Raw genomic sequence first — 25,067 nt, 5'->3', positions numbered from 1 at the left:
CTACCTTCCCACTCCATAGCCCCCTTACCCGAAGGCTGATGATCTCATCCATCAATTCAGAAGGAGTTATGTGGACATTGTAGAAAAATAACTGTCAAAACAAAAGCGAAAAATATTTGAATGTTAGCAGGAGTGGATTCAGGTTTGGTCGGTATGATGCTATAATTTTGAGGGCCTTCCCCCCAAAATACAAAACACAAACCCCAAGTTAGGGTCACCGTGTGAGCACATTGCAGGGCCTTGGGAAAGGCCCCGAAGCTTAAGCTGCATGAACTTCATCGTAAACTCACCTCTGCATGTTGGAAAAAGGGGAAAAGGTTACGTAACAATTTAGAGTGTTTATTTCACTAAATAAAATTGTTCATTTGGGACCAGATATCTACTAGCTAACTGAAGTAAAGGTTTAAAGTTATTTCATTTGTTTAGGGCTTACATGACCTGGAAAATTGAGTTTAATTTGCTAGCATTTTACCATATTTTACCAGCTAAATTTAAAGAGGTTGATTCTTGGGAGATGAATATTAGATATACAGAGGTTGTACCACAAAAACAAAGTTATATATACCAATAAACTTTAATCCTAAGAGAGAAAGATTGAGGATTTACTTAAACTGAGACTTTTTTCCTCCTACCTGTTACTCAGAAACATTTCAAATATATAAAAAAAGTGGAAAGAATGGTAAAATAAACATGATTTTTCACCTGTGTTCACCAGTTGTTACCATTTTGGGATGTTTCAATTTTAGTAAAATGTCCTCCCCTTTTTTTAACTGAATTGTTTGAAAGAAAATTCTAGATATCATAACACTTCACTCCTTAAAATATATTCTCATGCACCTCCTAAGAGCAAGGACATCTTTCTATATAATCACAAAACTATTATCACAACCAAGAAATTTAACATCAGTATTCAATTTCTACAATTGTCCTGAAGAAAGTTCTTTTTAGCTTTTTTTAAAAACTAGGAAACACTCAAGATTCATACATTGCATTTGATTATTGTGTCTCTTTAGTTTCCTTTTCTCTAGAACAGTACTTCTGCATATTTTTGGTTTTTAGTTTTTAATCAAAACCAGCTGTTTTATAGAATATCCCATAGTCTGGATTTGTGTGAATGTTTCCTCACTGTTAGATTCATGTTGACCATTGGACAAGAAACGACACAGGTGATGGTGATGACTTCCATAGATCACATCAGGACACACATGTCAGTTTGTCCCATTATTGGCGATACCATCTTTAATCACTTAGTTAAAAAGATGTACGTGAACTAGGAATGTTTCAGTAAAATTCTTTTCTTGATTTATGAATTGGCTCAGTTATTTGATCTCTTTCCTTTTACCAAGAGAGCTAATCTCAAAAAAAATTCATTAAAATGGAAAAATTCTGAGGTGGAGATGCTTGCTGGGCTCCTGAGAATGTAGCTGAGTACATTATTTACCCTGTGTTAGATAGAAATGATAAATCTTACTCCTTAGGCATCAAGCAGCTTGCCCTCCCTGCAATCCAGGCTTGTTCTCCCATGGAAAATCTCTCAGCCTTTCCCAAAGTCCGTTCAAAGTCCCCATCGCAGTACGCACCCACCCACCTCTTAAGGTAGCTCTAACACAACTTATCAGCATCTGGTGTCTGCGATTCAGCTAAGAAGTTAGAGGTGAGACAAAAATGGGGCCTTCTGCGAAGGTGGGGGCCAGCTTGAACAGAGGAAGGAACAAGAACACCAGACAGAAGAAACTGGTTTCTTTTGTGAATAGAGGTAGGAAAAAAGAACAAAAGCCAGAGCTGGAACTGGGATGAGAAGCTGTCAGGAACTAAGAGGAACTGTGATAGGAAACTGTGGTAGGAAAGGCCGGGGCTCAGAGAACAGAGCATGAGACACAGGCCCAAGAAATCTCAGAAACGCATACATCCTCAGTACAGCAAGGCTGGACTCGGAAAATTCCCCAAGCTTCTTCATAGCCCTAATCATGGAGTTTTATGGCATTTGTGATAACTATAAAGGTATTCAATATTTTTGAGGAAGGTGTTCAGTATTTTTGTTACAGAATGTTACAGAAGAGGCCAACAGAACCAGGCTATATTTTCAGTATAAGGAGGGGGGGGAGGAAAGCAAAACCTTTTTTGCTCATAATTGCTTTCTTTCAACATATATTATTTTTATCATCAAATATGTTTTGACACCTTTTAAAAGTAAGGTTACGTAATCACACAGAGTCATCCCTCAGAGGCATCCTGCTTATTAGAAAGCAAAGGCAGAAGTAGGTGACATGATGTGCTTCATCATAAGAGATGTGAGGATCCATTAGGAAGGGCTCTGTCAGAAAATTGTTGCAAAACCACCAGAAAGATCCCAGCAGCTCCAACCAAAGACAAAGCAGGCTGTCTGATTTCAAGACCCAGTGGTTCTTAATTTAGTATATGTAACACTGGAACTTTGCATTGTCTTTACCAGTTAAGTTTGCACGTGTGTTCCCCTTCCCACATGGGACTGGCAGAGGTGGGAAGCAGCAAGGTACATATAAATAGAACGGACTCACTGAGCAGGCACCTGCATTCTGCCCATTTACCTCATCAAAAAATGGATTGTTCCCTCTCTTGATTCTTGTTCGGTGTGTCTGACCACAGACGTGGACTTTGACCACAGGTCTTATGTTGTTGCCACTTAACTGCCGGCCTTCAATCACTCGGACACGGATCTGCAAGCACAGAAGGAGTGTTGTTATTGATCCTTCTCAGGTGTTGCCTCTGCTCCCTCACCTGTGAAGATGATTGATACCAGGCCAGGGCAGCTTTGCAGTGTACTGGTGCTCATGGACTGCGAGTCACCACCAGTGCCCATGCCCAAGGCGGGGACTGAGGTTGGGCTGCAGAAACCAAGGGCAGTAATGGGGTTGAAATAATCCAGAGCTGGCCTTGGAAAGGGCAGGGCAGGGCTGCGGTCCCAGCTCAGACCCCAGCCTCCTACCTGGTCTTCCTGAGCTCTAGGAAGTTCTAACTCACTCCATAGCTGTCTCCAAGTCTAAGGCAGTGCCCAGAGCTATGAAAACACAATGTTTGTGCTTCTATTCTTTGATTACTTCTTTCCTACTACCTCCAAAGGGAAAGAAGGGTATGGTTTTATTTCTCTGAAGAGTCTCCTCTGACAGAAGAAACATGGAGAGCTATTCTTACTGCATTTACACCCTTCCCACGTGACTGGCAGAGGTGGGACACCCTGTTACACCCTGACATCCTTTTTTACTAGCTGAGCCACTGCCCACAGGAATGGGTCCTTTCCACATCAGCTCAATTGCCAGAAGTTGGACAATATGCTGGTATACCCAGACTGTGGAGCGCTCAGGCCGCTCCTACCTGGAAGTCCTGTGGCTTATTGGACAGCATCCGCCGGTTGTTCTTCCTTTTCGTGAGCCTCTGGGCAAGGTGACTTCCCGACATGGTCCCACTTGTCACTCTGGGCCCAGGGCCGCTGACCGCGCTGTCCAACCTGTCTTCCTCACCTCCATCGTCCTCCTCTTCTCCTAAAATACCAAAAAGAAATCCAGTCAGAAATGGCTGTCGCCCTGTGACTATCTGAACTCTGGTTTCCTGGACATGGAGAGTTTTCAGTGTTCCTGAGGCAACAGGTGAAGGAGATGCTTCTTGGCGGACACTGATTTGGGGTTGTTGTGACTCAGGTAAATGTGTTTAGGAAAATGCGTTCATGGCACTCAGGGCACTCATTTAGGCTGTCTTCAAAGTGACAGGGAGACCACCAGAGACAGTGGGCGAGCAGGAGATAGCGCAGTTGGACCCAGCCAGACATCATACAGTTCTGATCTCAGAGCCCAGCCTGAGGTCAAAGGGCCTTTCTGTGGTTAGGACACAGAGGGAGGAGGATAAGCTGTGGGAAACTGGAGCCTTGTAGAGGAGGCTTCAACTCCACCCTTCCCACAGTCTTTTTTTCTTGAGATCTACTCATAAGGTTTGTACTGTCTCCTTTCTACTTGAGTGTCCTGATGCAGAAATGCCACGTCCATCCTTATGGCAGATAAGAAACTCATCTCCAGTTTTATTGCCAAGCAGACCAAGGTGGCCAGCATGCTCTGCCTTTGTCTTCCTGGTTTGTCACTTCCACACATACCTGTCCCCTCACATATCCCTCTAGCTTCTCTTCATATTTAGGGGGGGGGAATCTTTTCTGCTTAGCAGAGTGAACCCCCTCCCCATGCCTGAGAGACTACTTCTTTGGAAACCCCTCCAAATTTCTCTCTCTCTCTCTCTCTCTCTCTCTCTCTCTCTCTCTCTCTCTCTCCACGCCTTTTCCTCTCTCCTCCAGTGGCTCCTTCCCCATGGGAACCTTCCCTCTGCCTTCAAATATGAACAAATCTTTCACTCTTAGAATGTCCTTCCTCCTATTCTCTACCAGGCGAGGCGAGCTCCTCCACTGCCTCAAGTTCCAGATGAAATGTACTGTGTTGGGATAGGCCCGCCCCACCTCGCCCCGATGAGTGAGTCACCCCTTCTCATGCCTACCACACATTGTTCTACCTGGTCCTCACCGCAGAAACTGCATCTATTGTTAACCCGTAGGTCTCCCACCACCATCCACTGGTCCCCGGGTCTTGCATACAGCAGGGGCTCGATGAATGTGGAATGAGTAATGAATGAGGGCATCCTGACCCCTGCTTGTGCCTTCTCACATTCTTCAGCCATTTGGCAAAGCTCCTGCACAGGTCTCAGGAAACAGCACCCAGACACTAGAGGAGCGCTCCTCCCATCTTGGGCACCAGCCTCAGGGAAGCGTGGATGGTCAGGCTCCCCTTCTGCAAGCCTGTTCTAGACTGTGCAATGCACAGCTTCAAGCAAATCCAACAGCTCAGACTAACTTCCTGAGCCCAAGTGGGTTTTCCGCCCTGCATGGATTATCCCATTTGGGGTTGGTGGTTGTTAATGGCAAGCAGGAGAAGGAGGGGCGCTGCACTCTGAACAAGCTCTCATTTAACTCTTGCTGGATGCTCCAGAAACAGACTGCAGGTAATGAAGAGCCAATTTCTTCTGGAAACACCTTCTGCTATTCAGGCATTAAGCTAAAGGGATGGATCAGAGGAAACCAGCCTAAGTCATGGCTACTTCCAGCATCTCTGCATAACAGCGGAAGGATATTTGGGCAGGAGAACGCCCTTTTACGTGGCAGGAAGCTGCACAGGGTTAAACAATGCTACCCTTAGTGTTCCACAAGAATGAGGGGGCCCTTAAGGCATTGCAGAACACACCCTTCTGCACAAGCTGTTTCATTACCCAAATGTCAGCACTTGTACTGGCATGCCCTGTTAATGAGACCCAGGCCTGACTCTGAACCGCAGCCGTGTGGATCTACAAGGATGTACAAACGGTGACTCTTTCAGGACCAGAGGACAACATTAAGTTGGGAACCCGACTGCAGAGGAAGTTGCTGGTTATATTTGCTTCCTAGGGCGATTGTAAGCAAGTATCACAACCTGAGTGGCTTAAAACAATAGAAACACATTCTCTGACAGTTCCAACCCCTCAAGGTGTTAGCACGGCTGTGCTCTCGAGCTAGCTCCCTCAGAAGCCTCTAGGGGAAAAATCCTTCCTTGCCTCTTACTAAACTGGTGGCTCCTGAAAACCCGTGGTGTTCCTTGGCTTGTGGCCATATCACTCTGCTCTCTGCCTCTGTTGTCGCATGGCCTTCTCCCTTGTGTGTCAATGCACCCTCACTCTTCTCAAAAGGACACCTCATCTCTTCTCATAAGGATGCCAGTCATTGGACTTAGGGCCCTCCCTAATTCATACGACCTCATCTTAACTAATTACATCTGCAAAGACCCTATTTCCAAATAAGGTCACATTCTGAGGCTCTGTATAGACAGGAATTTGAGGGGGACAGTATTCAACCCACTACAGAAGACATCTTTTGTATCTTTCTAGTTTGTTCTATCTAGTACTCCAGTACACAAGTCTGTAGCCACACAGACAGCCCAATCTACTGACCACTTCCCTTCCCGCTCCCCACTTCCTTCATATCCTCGCTTTTCTCCTACCCTGTGTTAGAGTCTGTGATCTAACACTGCAGTTGCTCCTCTGTGTGCCACTCCGTCCCTCCCTTCTCTCACTTCTTTGTACTCATGTGGTTCATTCACCCCTCCACTGACCCAGGCAGCTGAACCTGCCTGAGAAGAACACACACCTTACTGACAAGTCTCACTATAATTTCATGATCACAAACTTTAAGGGGACTTACAGGACTGCCCAGCTATCCAACCATGTTTCTAAGGCATCTATTTCAAAGGTTTTCAGGATCCTGGTCTGAGATGGCCACTAATTAGCCAACAAGATCACATCACGTTACCTTTCTGAACTCCCACCTATTTTGCACCTTGAAAACTTCCAACACCCTTCTTCCCATCAGTTAATGACCTTACTTCTTATTTCATTAAGAAAGCAGACAATCAGAAGACAATTTCCACATCCTCCCAACTCCGAATCTATTCAACCATCCTGCCTGCATCTGTTGTTGTCTGCCTTCCCTCCTGCTACAATCAATGACCTGTCTCTGCTCCCCGGCCTGAAGCCAGCCCTTTCCCATGTGCATGCATCTCGTCTCCCCTTGCTCCTCAAGGGTTCTGCTTCCGCAGTTTCTGTCCCTGTATCTGCTCATTAGTTACCCCTCTCTATTGGAGCATTCCAAGATATAAACATGCAAAAATGTCACCGACAATGAAAAACAGTGAAAATTTCCTGGACTCCACAGCCCCTATAGTTACTGCTCCAGTTCTCTGCTCCTCTTTACAGTCCCTCTCTGGCTGTGACCAGCTCCTTACAATCCCTTTGTATGAATGCCATCTTGCCTCTTCAACAATTAACATGTCACACTGTCAAATCCTAGCAAGCTTTTCACAGCAGCCAACACTGACCTGCCTTCTTTCTGATTTAGCTGGAATGTAGAATATCAGTAACTCCCTATGTGACCCACACTTGGTTACAAGTGATGCTTTAATTAACACTTAGGAATGGCTCTCTGTCACAACTCCAGCAACTTAACAAAGCAAGTCTTTCTAATTCTTGAGATGCACTTTTGGCCTCTTTCTAGAAGTTCAGTGGCAATATTCCTGCAAACTGCCCCTGGGTGCAGTCACTGTGACAATGACACTTCCCTACCTGGCTACTGTTTGCCCACCCAATGCTGCAGAGATGTTGGCCCTAGGAGGCCTTATGATACAGTCTAGTTTGCTTTTGGCATACACAACAGCCTTTCCCCAATGGGTAGCAACCTCTCTCCTTCCTCCAGGCTCCCACACTCTCCTCATCTAGCACTTCTTTTCCCTATCAAGCAGAAGAAAGTAGGCTATTACTCACTCACATGTCACCAGATCTGTAGGCCATCCCTTCCCCACCTCCATCACCCCCATCTAACCAGAGGAATGTCCTGTTAGAACTTCCCAATGATAGCGACTCCTAGGAATGGCTGAGGAAGAGCGACACTTGCTCAGTCACCAAGGTTTCCTCCTGGCCTAAAATTTAGACACTTCCCCCCACCCCCACTCCCTCTGGCCAGCAGGCCCCTTTATCCAAATACTCATCCCACTCATTTCTCTTAGAGTCCTAGAATGCCAACCTCTGCCTGTGATATTAATTTTGCTTCTCATGACGAAGTCTTATTAAGTGGTGCTACTGGTTAAGGCAGAATTTAATTACTTTGGGCTACAGGTCACAGAGTTGTAGTAAGTACTCAAAGATATCCTTGATTAGTTTAATTGGATTTTAAGACAAAAGAATGCTTTCCCTGGACACATTCAGATAATCTAGGATACTGAAAGATTTTTTTTTTTTAATGCAAAATGTTTCTTATAGCCATATTATGAAGCCCACATTCAGACTGCCACCCTTGACCCAGCCTTGGTGAATATTCATCTTACAGAACAAAGATCGCATTTCCAGATCAAAGAACCCTGTTCATTTTTTAAATTAAAAAAATTTCACTTTGTCATCTCACACTTAAAAATAAAATTGCCCTTCAGACACAGCTCATTTGGAGGCCAGCATTTGGTAACATTCTTTGTTTGAAATCCAAACAAAAGGAACCTAAGTTCTGGTTAGTTTCTTATCTCCCTCCAGCAGTATCAGGGATTCTAAAGAACTTCTGAGAAAGACCTTGGCCAACTGCCCTCGCAAAGCCTGCTGGGAGTCAGCTTCCTAAGAGGATGGGTGACTCTCAGTCCCCAAGCACCGCTGGAGCCTTAGTGCTGCCAAGACAATCCAGGAAGTGAGGATAAGGAGCCTCAGGCAAAGGCAGCCTAGATGGCAAGGATTTTCTCCCCAGTGGGTTTAAAAGTTCAAGAGTTGGTGCTTTTCCCATTTCTAAGGAGCAGCCTTTGCTCCAGGGAAATGGCATGTTTTCTGAGTTGGGGATTACATGGGTCCATCTCCTTCTACGCTCCCAATAACTTCATAAATTGCTTATTCTCATAGCTTTCTGACCCACTAGGTCACAATCTTTTTTGGTGGTTTTTTTTAAAGGATATAGTTTTAAAAAGCATTTGGTCATCTCAATATGACTCCGAGCCAAACCAGATCATCTTTTTCTAATAGCTCTGCTTTTCAGAGAAAACAATTTGAATAGCAATACAGAGCATGCCACTCAACTGACCTCATGACTGCAAGCCACTTGGAATTGTTTTTGTCATAATAGTAATAATAATAATAACAGCCACCATTTAGGTCACTTTTACTGTACGCCAGGCACTGGGCTAAGTATAGGAGGTCTGACAATTAAGTTCGAGAACTGAAAGTTTCTGCAGGGCAGGAGCTGTAAAGCATTTATCACCTCCAGCACTATAGCATGCAGCAATGGGTCAGGAATCCCAGCAACTGTTTTCTTTACTCCATAAATACTAAGAAACGGTATAGCACCAGTTTACTATAAAGTAGTTGTTTACTTTTTTTACTTGAATGAACCATAGTGTTATTTGTTCTCTAAAGTCCTGACTGAACGGGTGACGCAAAAGGGCTCATTTTACATTTTGGCTCTTGAAATGGAATAAACATAACGAAACTGCCTTTTACCGACCAGTACACTCGGTTGAGCAGTGTCCTCCCAAAAGTCATGCCCACCTGTAACCTCAGAATATGACCTTATTTGGAAACAGGGTGTTTAGAGATGCATTCGAGTTAAGATGAGGTCATACTGGATGAGGGTAGGCCTATTCCAATGACTGGTGTCCTGATAAGAGGTGAGAAATTTGGACGCAGACACGCAGAGAGAGGAACAACGTGTGATTCCATAGACACGCGGGGAGAACACGGTGCGATGACAGAGACAGAGATTGGAGTGATGGCCCTACAGCCAAGGAATGCCAACGATGGCCAGCGCCCACCAGAAGCTAGGAGAGAGGCACTTTACAGATTCTCACTCAAAGTTTCCAGAAGGACCCAACCCTGTTGACAACTTCATTTCAGACTCATAACCTATAGAAATAGGAGACAATAAATTACTCTTGTTTAAGCCACCCAGTGTGTGGTACTTTATTACAGCTGCCTTAGGAAACTAACACAAAGGATCCAGTTCAGGAGAAGCATCAATGTGAGGAAAAGTGCCCTGATCCTCCCAATTCAGAAGCTACTCCAGATAGCCTATCCACTGGGGCTGCTTTTTGTGGGCCAGAAAGTACCTACTGCCCTTTCCAGGCTGAGACAATGATCGAAAGGAGGTGGGAAGGATATGGGTTAGACTACTCAGGTCAGCCCCCGATGGTGTCCTGTTCAGGACTAGTCTGCTTCCTCTGTGTTTTATTTGTCATCCTTGCTGTGGCAGCAAAAAGGAGCCATGGCAGGGCTCTCGCAGCACTGAGAGTGTCCAAGGACCAAGAGGCATGCCCATGGTGCTTCTGGGCAGAGGCTGACCACAGAGTGTGTCGCTGATGTTCTGAGGCTATGTCAGTCCCAACGGTCCCCAAGGAAGAAGGAGCCAGCTGACCAATGCTAGACACTCCCAACTACTTGGTCAAAAACTGGGTCAAAACCTGAATATTGCGCCATCTGTGGGGTGAGGGCATGCGGGGTCAGGCTGAGGAGAGAAAAAAAGTCAGGCAGGAACGGGGCCACGATACCAAGGGGCAGGAAGGGAGGTGCTGCTGTGGACGCCGAGCAGACCATGCAGGAGGCCAGAAAGCTGAGTTCAGAACCAAGAGAAACAAAGAGAAGACAGGACCTGAGGAGCTAAGCCTGGCAGAAATGAGTGGCAGGGCACACTCCCAGGAAGCATTTCAAGGCAGCAGGTGACAGTGGTGGGACAACGGGCCTGTCTCTTCCTGGAGCAGATGCCAAGGCTGAAGAAGCAGAGGGGCATTTGATGATGCATCTCAGAATAGAGGAAGGGACAGAGACACTTTTAACATCATATCTCCCCGGAAAGATGCTAAGACGAGGTCAAACTCAGCTGTGTGAAAGGGCTGATTGTTGTAGACTTTCCTCCACTTGTGGCCCAAAGCCCTTCCCCAAGGCTCCAACCCCAACCCCATCCAGAGAAGGCCCTGATGGCCCTGAATGACTGAAAACCCATGTCAGAGAACAAGGAGAGTAAGGTGGGTTATGCAAAATATCAACTGCTTAAATGACTGAGCAGCTGTTTAGAGGTTGGGAGGGGGTCAAAACCAAGGGAGAGAGTCCCCAACACAAGGGCACTGACCAAGAGACTGGTGGCTGAAAGCACAGCCTGATGATTGCACATTTAGGACGTGAAGAGACACATGAGAGAAGAGGCCAATCCTGAGGCCTCACAACCAGGGGACATGGTGTGGGGTAGAAGCTACAAACCCAAAGCAAATCCAGCTTGGGACCTTCAGCCGGAGTCTGTGTGTGCTAGGTGGGCTCACTGTGAGGGTGGTCAGTAAGGGGCTGCCTCACCCTTCTCCTATCCCTTGTAAAGCATTTTGCAAACAGCTGGGATGTCCCAATTCAGGGCAGCTCCACGTGCCTCATGAGACATTGTCTAGGTGGTCAGGGAGCTCCAAACAGTGTACTGACAGGGAAGACATTTTCAGAGGCTCCTGTGTGTCTCCAGTAGATTCCCCCTGAGGTGGGCTGGGCCTTCAGAAGGGTCAGCTTACCTCCCGTGCCTGATGTGCTGGTCCCACTGGGGTCATTTGGATGTGACATTGAAGGTGGATCATAGCCGATCACCAAGTCAATGGTGGCCTGGGTAGAAATAATGCATTGCAGACAGAATCAGTGCAGGGCAACGGGATGCTATGTAAACCAATTCTGCAGGAGTAAAAGTTCTAGAAGGAGCAGGGGGATAGGAAAGTGAGAAGAGAAAGAGGGAAGGATGACACACACTCCACTGTTTATATCTTCCCACATGTGATGCCAGGTGGAGTGGGAAAGCCTTGGAAAGGAGTTACCTGGTACAGGCTGCCGAGTGTATCATTATAAGGGGCAAACTCATAAACTGGACAAAAGTTGTGACAAGCAAGTATGAGCTTGTAATTAGCCTCCAACCTAGACTGGAGATGACCTCCAATCACAGAATTACAGTCATAGGGGTTCCTTTTAAATTATTATGTTATTTATTTGCTCATTGACTTCTTTATTAATTGCTGAAACTTATTTTTACCCTTCTCTCTATAAAGAACTTTAAATGACTAACAAAAAATTACTTAACAATGTGATTCATAAAAGAGGATAAAAAAGGGAATCGAGTCAGATTAAAGAGGAAACAAATATGCAAATCATGAAATTCAAGAGGCAATTGCCTCTGGCATAAAATGTGACCCCAATATGGCTAGAAGCCAAGGCAAGAAGGAGAACTGAAAATGTTATGTAACTTTCATTATCAGAAAGGAAGAAAGATGTTAGTTCCTTAGAGGAGATAAAGTTATTCCTACTTTTTAAATCTGAGATAAATTTCTCACATGTGGCATTATTTTAGGGCAGTTTCCTATCCTTTTATATTTCCTGAACCTACAAAATTTCAAAAAAGTTTGCTACGAGGAGTCAACAGAGGGATGGAAACACATGCCCACAACTACTATCTGCCAAAAAGAAATGAAATTTAACAGCAAAAACGAAGAACTACAAACCTCAGAATAAAAGGATTCCTTTGCAAATAAGATGGCACACATACACACACACACACACACACACACACACACACCACACCCAAATTACCAGTTAAAATACAGACAAAATATTTAGAACATACTTACGAGGTGTGATCGAACAATACGGTGAATGTTTAAATTAAAAAAATTATTACAGTAAAAGACACATTGCCATGAATCCCCCTCAAAATACTCCCCCTTGCTTCGAACACACTCATGCCATCATTCTTGCCACTTTCTGAAGCAGTTCTGGAAGTCCTCTTTCATGAGTGTCTTTAGTTGTGCCATCATGGCTGTCTCGACGTCTTGAATCATTTTGACTTTGGGGAAGAATAGGAAGTTGCATGGTGCCAGATCCGGTGAATAAGGTGGATGAGGACACACCATAATGTTTTTATTTGACAGAAATTGTCGTATATACCAGAAGCAATGTGTGACACAGAGCATTGTAATGATGGAGAATGATTTATAGCACACTTTAAAACACACCTTCTCTCAACCGTAGCTCACACCTGACTGACCGCACTGAACAAGTTGAAATTTGTCACACACTGTTACTAAGATTTGATGCGCTACTTCCGGTATTGAAGATCCCTGCCTTTCTGTTGGATGGCACTTGGCCATGTCACACATCACTTTGGCAACTTCTGTCAAAAACATTATTCACTGGATCTGGCACCATGTAACTTCTGGCTCTTCCCCAAAGTCAAAATGACCATGAAAGGTAAAAGTTTTCAACTGACTCAGGACATTGAGGCAGCCACAACAGTGCAACTAAAGACACTCATAAAAGAGGGTTTGCAGACCGCTTCAGAAAGTGGCAGGAAGAGTGGAATATGTGTGTTCAAAGCAAAGCGGAGTATTCTGAGGGGGGTTAATGGCAATGTGTCTTTTACTGTAATAATTTTTTTTTAATTTAAACATTCACCATATTTTTTGATCACACCGCGTACACTAAAAAAGAAATCTTTCATTGTTTATCTGAAATTCAAATTTAAAAGGGCATTTCACACTGTCATTTGCTACTTTTGCTACATCTGGTAATTGTCTCTTAGGAACTATGATCTGGGAGACAATGAACAGGATACGAAATGATGCCCCCAATAACAGTTTCATGGCAAATAAAGAAGCATAGGAGCAGCATCTTATGTTAAGACCCAGGCCACAACAGGAAGACCGAATGCAGAAAGCACTGAGGGGCTCCGTTGCTAAACTTAATCAAAGCATCAAACTTTCGAAACGTAGGAGAGTACATGAGTGGCTCACCCTCTGGGGATTAGTGGTTTCCCAATAACCTCAGGACTCCCAGGGGTGCTCCAGGGACCCCCCAAAGCGGGTGACAGGGATGCGAGGGAGGACAGGACTTGAGGCCCTTCATCTTTCTTACTCCATTCAATCACCCTAGTTCTGCCATCCCAGGGTTCTATATAAGCTTTCTTCTATTCTTTAAAAAAAGGACAACCGAATATATCACTGACTTGTACTATCTTTTCTAAGTATCATCTCTCAGTGAGGTTTTGGGTAGAAAGATGATAGCTGACATTCTACATTTACGTTTTATGTTTAGAATGCTGAATCATAGGAAACCTGTAATTTTGGGAAATTAGACCAGCAAAATTGACATTCCTAATGGACATTGAGAAAACTAGCCTGTGTTCTTGCCTACTTTCGTATAAAATGGCCTATTTTCGTATAAAATTTTCTCCCCTTACCCAGGCTCCCAAGCAAAATAAATTGATTGCAAAATGAAGGTGTTAGAGGTTAATGGTGTAAACATGGTAACTTTATAGGGGCAGGTTAGCAATCATAGGAAATCTGGGAGCTGTGATACTTGAGTCAATTATTTTTAAAAGTGCTCTTGAGAAAGAGAATTCTGGTCTCATATCAACAATATCAATATGTACCTATTTAGAGAGGCTGTGATCAGACAACATTCAGCTGCTAACGCAATAACAAACTATTATTGTGCTATTAACATCTTGATATCCCAAGGTAATGTTAATAAATTACCTTCCATAAAATGTTTTAATGAGTGTCTAATACACAGCTATGCTCACCACACAAATGTTAACACCCAAGCAAATATGCACAGAGGGTCCCACTCACTCTACCGCATTCTGTTGTAGAAAATCAAGTTTATCTAAGTTGTTAGGTCTGTGATTGAGAATATAGAATAAGGCCATATCATTTGCAAATGGATCAGTTTATCTCAAAGCCAGTAGGTGTGTGTGTGTGTGTGTGTGTGTGTGTGTGTAGTGAGCTAATAATTATAATTTCACACTCTTTTCTTAATAAACATTTGCTTCACCATCTTACTTGGAAGCCATGCAACAAGTGGGAAAATGCTCACCCCAGTATCTTGCCCCTTTTCGTTTAGCAGGGAGATCAGTTTGTACGGCTGCGACCTGCTTTGATCACCAATCAGGTCCTTCAGTGATACGGTGGCCGTGCCAACCAATCTGCAGTGGAAACAAGACAGTACACAGTAATCTCAGCAAGAAGCACGCTTCCATTTACTCAGAGGACTTCCCAGTTCCCTTCCTATTCATCTGTTATCGTTACAATCACTCCTATGAAGTGTGGGCTGTTTTGTTCTCATCCTTGTAGTGTATTTTGACAATCATCATTGCATACCAGCCATCATTTCTCCATAATAATAGTCATTTCAAGAGTCAAACTATGCTGCCTATGATATTTGAAGTCATGAATGAGGTAGGTGGGTGAGAGGCAAAGACTGAATATACCCCCTGCCCCAAATCCATGAAGAGAGAAAAGCAGGACAAAATTCAAGCATTCCTTTGTAATTTAAGAGGACCCACAAAACATTGCCAACTGTAAAATGTCTCCCTAAGTAGACGTTGAAGTGTAAATAGATTGTTAGTTTACTGATGGGGTCAACTCGCCATGCCATACACTCTGGAGCAGCATTCAAAAGTTGGATGTGTGCACTTCTCGTTCCTCCTAGTCCAAGAGATTATATTCAGCCTCTACCACTTACCCATTTACCTCCGAGTACACTTAACACTGGGACAGGAGGACACAGGTGTCCCTCCTCACTGAGTCATGCTCCCTCATAGCAGGAATTGTTGCCTGTTCTGTTCACTACTCTAACCCCAGAGTCTGGAACATGGTACGTTTCTTAACAGATATTTACTGAATGAAGGAAAGAATAAATAAGTCGACTTATATTGAGAATAACACCCAAAACAATTTTTATAGTTAGGGCACACGATCAAAAAAAATTTATAAAACACACATCCCCAGGAACTTAGTCAAAACAAAAATGTCAGGGCCGGCCCGGTTGGCTCAGGCGGTTGGAGCTCCATGCTCCTAACTCCGAAGGCTGCCGGTTCGATTTCCACATGGACCAGTGGGCTCTCAACCACAAGGTTGCCGGTTCGACTCCCGCAAGGGATGGTGGGCTGTGCCCCCTGCAACCAGCAACAGCAACTGGACCTGGAGCTGAGCTGCGCCCTCCACAACTAAGACTGAAAGGAAAACAAATTGAATCTGAACGGCACCCTCCACAACTAAGACTGAAAGGACAACAACTTGACTTGGAAAAGGGCCTGGAAGTACACACTGTTCCCCAATAAAGTCCTGTTCCCCTTCCCCAATAAAATCTTTTAAAAAATGTCAGCAATAGAATACAATCTGTAAATTGGGGGTTATAACGCACAGCAAGATATAAGAATGGGGGAATTGAAGAAGTTTCCTTTGTGAAATGCGATCAGAAAGCAAAGAGAGTGCAGGGGTGTGCTCTTTTTCAGTATGGATAATGAAACAGGAAAAGAGAAATAGTAAGCATTTTTAAATGTTATTTACTTGTATCTTGCCTACACGTGCAACTATTTATACTAATAAACAGCAGCTGTGATAGCATGGAATATCATTAACATCAAAATACAAAACAAAGCGTCAAATCCTCAAAGTGATAGAAGAGATTCCTTATAGCAAAAAAACCAGGGTGAAGAAACTGTAGTTCAGCATAACACATTCGGGGCTTTACAGCAAAAATAATAAGCAGAAAAGTTCATCTTATGAAGAAACATTCATTTTATTTTAAAAAGCAGTACTTTTTTTTTTTTAAATCAGGAAGTGAAAGTTGATGTTAACCCCGGACACATCATTTTTGAACTGATATATCCATAGTGTCCTCCCCAACTTAGACCTCAGAAATAGGACTAGATTGTAGATCTGGGGTCTGGCACCCAACCACATACAGCCAATGTGACCGGAGATACTTTTCTTTTTAATTTTTTTAAATTGGAGTATATTGGGGAACAGTGTGTTTTTCCAGGACCCATCAGTTCTAAGTCAAGTCATTGTTTTCAATCTAGTTGTGGAGGGCACAGCTCACTGTCCCATGTGGGAATTGAACCGGTGACCTTGGTGTTATGAGCGCTGCACTCTAACCAACTGAGCCAACCAGCTGCCCCATGACCCAAAGGTATTAATAATATTAGTTAATATTATATTGCACGATACCAGAATATTGCTATGGCACCCTGTTTCATCAAATTACCCAATGATGTGAACCATTTATACATGGCTTCTTGGAAGTGTATACTTTCTTGGACAGAACCCCAGACAACACTCAACAACCATGGTGAACTCTAATCTCTTCTAATTTCACAAGTAGAGTCAGTTATCGGTAATGGGAAAGGAAAATTCTGCCTCCCACCATAAAGCTGCAATGAACATCAGAGTATGTATATCTTTACAAATAAATGTTTTCAGATTTTCTGGGTACATACCTAGGAGAGGGATTGCTGAGTCATATGGTAATTCTATTCTTAATTTTTTAAAGATCCTCCACACTGCCTTCCATAGCAGCTGCACCAGTCTACCTCTTAAATTATATAAATATCTAACCACTATACTGTATACCTGATGTAATGTATAGCATAAGGAATATAGTCAATAATATTGTGATAGCATGGTACGGTGTCAGATGGTTACTGGACTTATCATGGTGGTCACTTCCTTAGGTATATAAATGTTGAATAACTATGGTGTACATTTAAAATTTATATAATATTGTATGTTAGCTATATTTTAATAAAAAATTAAAAAAAATAGGACAGTAAACTAAGGGTTTATCTAACTGAATTTTTTAAAAGAACAAAATGTGAAAACCACTGATTTAAAAGTCATCTGACTGGCATTGAGTTTCTAAATGAGATACTCACCCTGAAAAACGTGGAAACACGCTGGATTTTATTCCACACAGTTCCATGACTCATAACCTAACTTTATGATTAACATAATGACATTGTGTGCTTAAATATGGATTGATTTGCATTTGCTAAAGTCAAGATGACCTGAATCCTTACCAGCAATAAATAATTCTTGGAACAAAACAAAAGTACAGCATGCCAGGACAATGCTGAAGTGGAGAGAAGGCTGGTCTGGGGTTGAACGAGCATTTATCCACCTCGGCACTACTGACATCTGAACTGGACAATTCCTTTTTTGGGAGGGCTGCGCTGTTCCTTGTCAGATGTTCAGCAGCATCCTGGTCTCTACTAACTACCATCTCTACACATTGCCAATTGTTCCCTGGTGAGCAAAATCACCCTATTAGAGGATTCCTGTTGTAACCCTGACCCTATGTCCCAGCTTCCTTCGGGGTCTTGGGTAAGTCACCCAACTCTGTGAACCTACTTCATTATCTGCAAATGAGAGGATTAAAATAAATAATTCCTCGGACCCTTTTCAGCTCTAAAAGTCTGCTCCTAGGCTTATATATGTGATGTTTTCTAAATACAGCTATGAAGAAAACTATCTCATATAGATAACTATCGCATGTTAAATATTTCTTTTCTCTTAAAACCCTTGTTCATTAATTTACGGGAAAAAAAATCCTAGAATACGCCATGATGGACAGTCCAGAATACTAAGCAGTTTCTGCCTTCAAAGGTTAATTAGCCTTTAACATGAGTCAAATTTAAATTCACGCAGTGTCAGGAGGAAAGGTTAGGCGAATAACAGAAAAGTGAAACAGGTGAGTGTTATGTAAGACAATAGGGAGTGATGGGACTTGTGGTTAACTGGAGAGAACAGGCTTGCCTAAGACACCAAGGCCATCTGTTGGCCTTTCATGGCCGTGAATGTTTTACAACTCCACTCTGACTCAATCAACATCTGCTGCTTTCCTTTCCCCATAAGAGGGTGGTAACAGATAACTGACCAGGAATGGAGTGAAATAAATAAAGCCAAGTATGGATTCTAATCTCAATTCCTTCTTTCAGAAACCTTTAGTCCCATTTCTCAAATGTCACTTTTTCATCATAAAATTCTGATGCTTTTGTGGGGGGCAGGTACGGAAGATATAAAATAAACTTTAATTTCTTTTTTTTCTGAAGTAAAAATAATGTGTTTAGATGAAAGCTCAGAAAGGCTTTAATCTCCAAAATATTTTTAACAGCTACATTGAGCTGAAGAAAAAATTGCCAACAGTTACAACGTCTAAGAGCTTTCATGGTAAGTTGAAGAAAACATCCCGGATGGGGAAGTCTGAGTTCTGTACGACTCCCGAAGTCAAGCCCTGCCTGGCTTGGCCTATTTTCTATGATGTTGCCTGGATACAAAATACTGTGAGAGTCTGGGGAATGATGACTTGGCCTCCTACACAGGGGATAAAAACAGTTCAGTCAGACTACAGCCAATTTCCTTTAAAGGAGGTAACACTAACCCAAGAACCCTTTTTCTTTCATATTACTAATACTATAAATATGTTAACATGTTTCAGTGTGACAATTAATGGGGACACTTTGCCCTACAATTCCATGGAAAAATAAGAGTCTCCCCATGGACTCCACTCACCGCTAAAACAGATGGACCACATCTCAAAAGGAAACTCCATAGTAAGAATCTCAAGGCCCGTTGGCTCTCCAGCTTGACTTGTGGAATTAATAAAATGCAGATGTATTCTGCACAGGACAAAAAAGCCAGTCCTGCTCCTGTTCCTTTCAGTCCATGAATGTCCGTACAGTTTTGAGTTGGGTCTCTATTGGATGTAGTAGAAGAAACAACTACTACTTGAAAATTAGCTGTCATGATTGGGGGGCACAAAAGAGTTAAGTTGTAAACTAGTCAACTTTGTCATGCAAGTGTTGGTTAAGAACTTCTTCCACTGTTTTCTTCTTGTTAAAACAGACAGAGTCCAGGGTGTTTGAAAAAGAGCATGAGCTCTTTGGGGCACAAATGTTAACAGCCACATGCCACTGTGGTGAGTAAGAGCTTTGCTGGCTGATGTCATAATCAGGGGAGCTCAAGGATACGAAGCTGTTCTGTGCAGCAAGGGCACCGCCCACATGGATTACAGGAGGAGGGTTCACTGGAAAGCCCTTCACGGAGGAAAGGAAAAATATCTTGGAGGCTGAAACGTTGCATTATCTCTGCCCCTAGAGACATCTCAACTTCCTATCCTCTGAGGAGGAACAATGGTCCCCAACTGTGCTGAGGACAAATACTTCTCCAAGCTCTTCCCAGATTCCCTGTAGAACACATAAAAGAACCATGGCCTGCCCACCCTTTGAAGCACTAGGCTCTCAGCCTGCTAACCGTTGTCATTTCCACCAGGCCTGTATGACCAATGGGGTTCCTTTCCCCACACTTTCCGCTACCCTGGGCCAGCATTCATCAAGCTTTTGCCCTGGCCCCAGGCAGAAAGTGGGAGAGCCAAGCATGTACCTTGTCTCTCTGGTTTTCAACCAGATGGGTGTTGTAGGAGAGGAAGAAACTTTCCTCTACCCTCAAGGTACTTCCGGCTGGTCTAATAATCAAATCCAATGAAACAGATTAACAAGAGAAAATAACCAAATTTAATACATACATACCCACAGGAACCCCACATACATGAGGACGTCAGAGATCCCACATACATGAGAGGTTCAGAGACAGAAAGGTAAAGATGAAGTATGTATGGCATTCTGAGCTGAAGATCACCTTGGGGCTTCAGACAGGGAGAAAGGCCATTGCAGTATGGTAAGAAGAGCAGATGTCCAGTAATTAGAAGTTTGTCCTGCTGTATAGGTAGGCCAAATAGGTTATCTCTGATAATCTCTCACTATGGGCAAGGCTTCTAATTCAAATTCTTCTAGGTAGTTAAAGGGGGTGGGGCAAAAATTCTTGCTAAGCCTGCAGGGTCTCACTTATCTTCAGCTCAAATTCTCTGCATACCACAGGGGCACATCTTGTGGTGGCTTGTCTAAACGCTGTACAGTGTGAAGGGGTTCAGAACTGGTGTCCCCAAGATGTGCCATTTTGTCATGTGAATTGCTTTGAGCTGAAGGCAATGGAGTCCCTGCAAGCTCATGAGAAACTTTTACATCCCCCTTAAAGAATTTACATTAGGGGCCTTGTGCAGACTAAGAGTTATCAACAGAAAATAACTTTTTATAACCTATCTATAGGGTAGAGCAAACTTCTAACTACTGAACATATGCTTTTCTTATCACCCTTCACTGGCCTTCCTCCCCAAGGTATCTTACCTCACCCTTAATGCAGAATGCCATATATACTTCATTTCCCATTTACATCTCTGAACCTCTCATGTATGTGGGATTCCCATAAATAAATGTGTAATTAAATTTGGTTATTTTTCCTTGCTAATCTGTCTCATAAAAACTTAATTATTAGATTAGCTGAAAAAACCTAGAAGGGTAGAGGAAAGTTTCTTCCTCCCCCACAGGTGGGAGACAGAAGCAGCCATGGCAGCGAATCCTATCACAGGAAGCCCTTGGTAAGTGAAAGCCCCTCAAAGCGCTCTCCCTCACCAGCAGGAAACCCTCTGAGTCTCCAACCAGCCTACCCTCTCCCTCTGGATTAGCTCATAAACTATTCCTCAGAACGTGGTTTCCTGACTGCCCTGTAGCAGAATGATCAGGGTAGTTGAAGACTCCCAGGACCCTGAGTCAGACTTTTTTTCTAGTTAATTCTTATTATACCCAGAAAGTTTGAGAAACAATGGTTTCAGTGGGGCAGGGAAAGGTGGAGGGGTGGGTGGATGGTTGGGAGTTTGGGAAGGTAACTGGCAAAGCCAGACCTGGGGAAAGGGGGATGTGTTTAGTTTTTTTAAAGCACATTCAATATGATAATACAGGTTCATATTTGGAAAATGGGCATAGAAATCCAGTTATTTAACAGAAAAAAACAGTAAGCAAAACTCTATTAAAATCTATTTTGCAGGCTTAGTCACATGCACCTTTCCCATGGCTCTTTATTCCATACCAGGATTGCCAGAGAGCCTTGAGGCCTTTGGTCTATTCATCAAAAGGCAGCAGGGGTTTTAGAAAAGTAGAAATGCTGGTCCACACAGTGGATGCCAAACCTGGCTGTGTACAACCACCCCTGGGGTAGGGCTGAGCCCTGTACTTTTAACAAACTCCATTCCCGGGTTTTGGAATTACTGACCCAGCCTGGAGGCTGTGGAAGGATTTGCAGGATTCAGGACCAGCAACAACTCCTTTTTTGCCAGGCCTTCCCTACCCTGCTGCAAATGGTATCACTTTAACAAAGGAAGGAGCTAAAAGGAAGCCCAGGTCTCTGCATCAAAGCCTTCCTGGTCAATGAGGCACCAAGGCCAGAGTGAGTTACTTTGAGTTAACCTGCAAAGGGGCCTGTTAACGAGCCTAATGTCTGGCATGTAGGAGATGCTTGGTAATTATTTTTTGAATAAATGACTGTAACCCGCTATTTTGCTATTTGCACCTGACCTATTCTCTTCATTCAGCCCTCAAAGATGTCAATCTGTTTGTCTGCTTGGATGGTTTAGCAGAGCTCCTGGGTGCTGTTTCTCTCTAATCCCTCATGCATTAAAATCAAGGTAGTACTGATTTTCATTCCTTCACACATCCATCCATCCATCCAGCACTTAGACTCTATGAGGTAAAGGGGACAAAATAACACAGTGATTAATAACCTGGAGTTAAGCAAAGCTGACTAATTTCACTCATCTTTGTATTACAAGTTGTGAGGCTCAGTTTCCTCATCTGTAAAATGGGCATAATAAAAACTCCTATCTAATAATATTGTTGTGTGGACGAAAAAGTGGCCTTATAATAAAACTGACAAGCTTGGGAGAGGCCTGCATGGCGGGCATTACAAACTCAGAGACTGAAAGTAACCACAAAGGATGGTCTGAACATAAAAATTCCTAAAATTTAATCATGGCTTGTAGTCACATCCTAGGCCTGTAGCTTCCTTGACAAAGGTCAATCTTTACTTTAATTGAGCCTGTCTATTGTCTTTTTGCATCTAAGATAACATGCCTTTGAAATGTCAGAGTAATCTCCTTTTCTAGAACCCCCAGGGCACAATCGCTACACCCAAGCACAGACCACAGAGCCCCTCATTGTTATCTTGTTCCCTTCATACCATCTCCAAGTGCTGTAAATGTTAATTATTAACTATCTTGTACCTACCAATTAAAATAAGTACGTGTTTCTCCATTTTACATTTTATCCAATCCCAGAGATTTCCTCACTTTGCTTTCTCCCACCCCCTTAATTTACCATCAATGCATTTCACATAACTCTCCTACGTCTTCTTTTATTCTACTGTATAAAATAAGCCGATCATTCTGCAGAGCATTTTCTCAATCCTTTGATTTTGCTTCCCAGCAATTGTCATCAATTTGGCTCAAATAAACTCAGAAAAAGTCTCTACAGGTTTGGATGTTACTTACGTCGACAGAGTTGTAAGGATTAAAAGAGTGATATGTGGTCACTTTTTATTATTATTTCAGACACTGCTCTAGAAAAAGGGATCTAAGAAAAGCAGGTGACTGGAGGCCAATACTTGCAGGGAAAGCTGGTCTGAACTCCTGCACAGCCTAAATCATAGGAAGGCAGGTTTATCTATGCAGGGATCTGGGCAGGTGGGCATGGAGAACAGGTAAGAACGCATTGTAACTGCCCACATCCATTTCTGTACAATCACTGTGCACATTTCTTCAAACCAGTCCCTTCTCTTGCATATATCAAATAGCTCCCTCCCCACCCTTAATGCTATGTATTCCATGAATCTGTTTGGAAACAATTTTTATTTTCAGGGTTAGACCAGAAGTAAACTTCAAGCTGTAGGTGAGTTCTAATAAAATCCAATTTAGTGGAATCTGAATGAAGTTTTTAAAAGTTATATGTCTCATAAGGTGCTTCATTATAAAACAGACCTCAAAACACATTCTTATACAAAACCCCATCTAAACCAGCACACACACACACACCTCACCCTGTCGTTTTCTTCTGTTTTCCCTGCTTTACTTTTCTTCATCATACTTATCATCATCTACTATACTATATGTGGATTTATTTGTTTATTATCTGTTCCCTCCACTCAGATGTAAGCCCCATGAAAGGCATGGAGGGAGTACCCCCAGTGCTTAGAGCAGTGTCTGACACACAGTACACATTAGCAATATTTGTTGAATGAATAAATTAACTGACATATCATTGAAGATAGTCCAATGACCTGACAAATGATTTACAGGTTATTAAAGCTTGTTCTCCTAAGAGATGATCCTCCAAGTGCAATTAGAAGATAATTACAGCTCTTATCATTATGAAATGCCTTTCTCTTTTAGTGTCTCTTGGTGCCTTTTTCCAGGCCTATGGCCCACCTTTACTTAAGAGATGTTAACAGATGCCTGCAGGACTGTGGCCGCTGCTTAACAGGCCCCCCAAACAGTGAGCTTCAGCCTTTCCAGCAGTCTGAGACAGCCGGCCCAAACCAGCTTTGATCTGTTCATAGCTTTGCCGCTCTATTGGAAATGTGGAACTTAAAAACCTCACCACTGAGAATCCTGTTCCACAGTGACATCTGCTTTTGCTTTAGACTCTCACACAGCCTGAGAAGCTACTTCAGTTAGAAAACCTGCCTCAACTGGGGCTGTCCATCCCTCCTCACCAACCATACAAGGAGAAGGAAACCTCGTGGGGACCACCTAAGCCAATCCCACGGTCAGATTTACATGTGGCAGTGTCAGAAGTGAGTCTCATCATCTGGGACAGATGAAAATATTCAAAGTTTGAAGACAGGGTCTGTTGTCTACATAACCAGGAAATGAAAATTTCTCATAAGTGATACCACACTCTCCCATGTAATTAATTTCATTCCAAACCACAGTCTTTCTGTTTTAATAAACAAACAAACAAACAAATAAATAAATAAAACCTTTGCCCAGGGAGTTAGTATTTTCACTACCCAAACTTGTCCTTTTACTTTTTCTAATTCTATACCCCCCAGTTTGGATTGAGCCCCCTGGTCCTCAATCCAAACACACACAAAGAATAAATCCTGGAAGGTCTGGGCTCTGTGTAGTTTAACATAACTAGGTTAAATCCATGGGCTTCCACTTAAAGAGCTGGGTGACTTTAAGCAATTTGGTGAACCTCTCTGAGCTACATTTTTCTCATCCGTAAATTGAGGATAAGTCTGTCCTAATGTCATTATAAAGATTAAATGTGATTACGTATGGAATAGCTTAAGCACAATGCCTGGCACATAGTAAGCCCATAACTGCGATTAGCTATTCTGTTGTTCCATGGGAAAGTGAAGTAATTTTTTTCCTTCATTATATGAAATTTGCCCTTATGTCTATCATTTATTAAGGAAGTATTACAGCCCCCATTATAAAGATGCAGAAACTTGCCAAGAGTCACCCAGTCAGGAAGAGCCCAAATCCAAACTAATCTCATGATCCTGCAGCTGACCAGTTGCCCACACCTCCTCTTGTGCAATGGCCTGGGTAAATTTCCTCCTAGGTATACTGTTAGGACTGTAGCATTTCCTTCTTACTCACACTGTGGCAAAACAGATGGCTCGCTCAGTGATTTACACTCAGATGATATTTCTAACTTTGTTCTGCCTTTGTGTGGGGGTGTATGTGACGGTGATTTTGAATGCATAAGTACACACATATGGAGTGGGAAAATAAGAGTACTAGAAATACAAACTCTTGGA

At 43.0% G+C, this 25,067-nt stretch overlaps 1 protein-coding gene across 3 annotated transcripts in view; it reads right to left on the bottom strand.

Moving 5' to 3' along the window:
- The window catches only part of MYOF (myoferlin), a 130,019-nt gene that overhangs the window by 82,272 nt on the left and 22,680 nt on the right, over positions 1-25,067 (bottom strand). For all 3 annotated transcript variants that reach the window (XM_081073980.1, XM_081073978.1, XM_081073979.1), the window contains exons 4-8: positions 14,449-14,557; positions 11,106-11,193; positions 3,352-3,518; positions 2,568-2,696; positions 29-91 (exon numbers count right to left, since the gene is read on the bottom strand). In XM_081073980.1, the coding sequence (XP_080930106.1) occupies positions 29-91; positions 2,568-2,696; positions 3,352-3,518; positions 11,106-11,193; positions 14,449-14,557 (556 nt within the window). The remainder of the gene's footprint in view (positions 1-28; positions 92-2,567; positions 2,697-3,351; positions 3,519-11,105; positions 11,194-14,448; positions 14,558-25,067) is intronic.

Source organism: Rhinolophus hipposideros (assembly GCF_964194185.1).
Source record: "Rhinolophus hipposideros genome assembly, chromosome: 15".
Lineage (NCBI taxonomy): Eukaryota > Metazoa > Chordata > Mammalia > Chiroptera > Rhinolophidae > Rhinolophus > Rhinolophus hipposideros.
The sequence above is the reverse complement of the archived record's forward strand: the minus strand, read 5'-3'. Positions and strand labels throughout refer to the sequence as shown.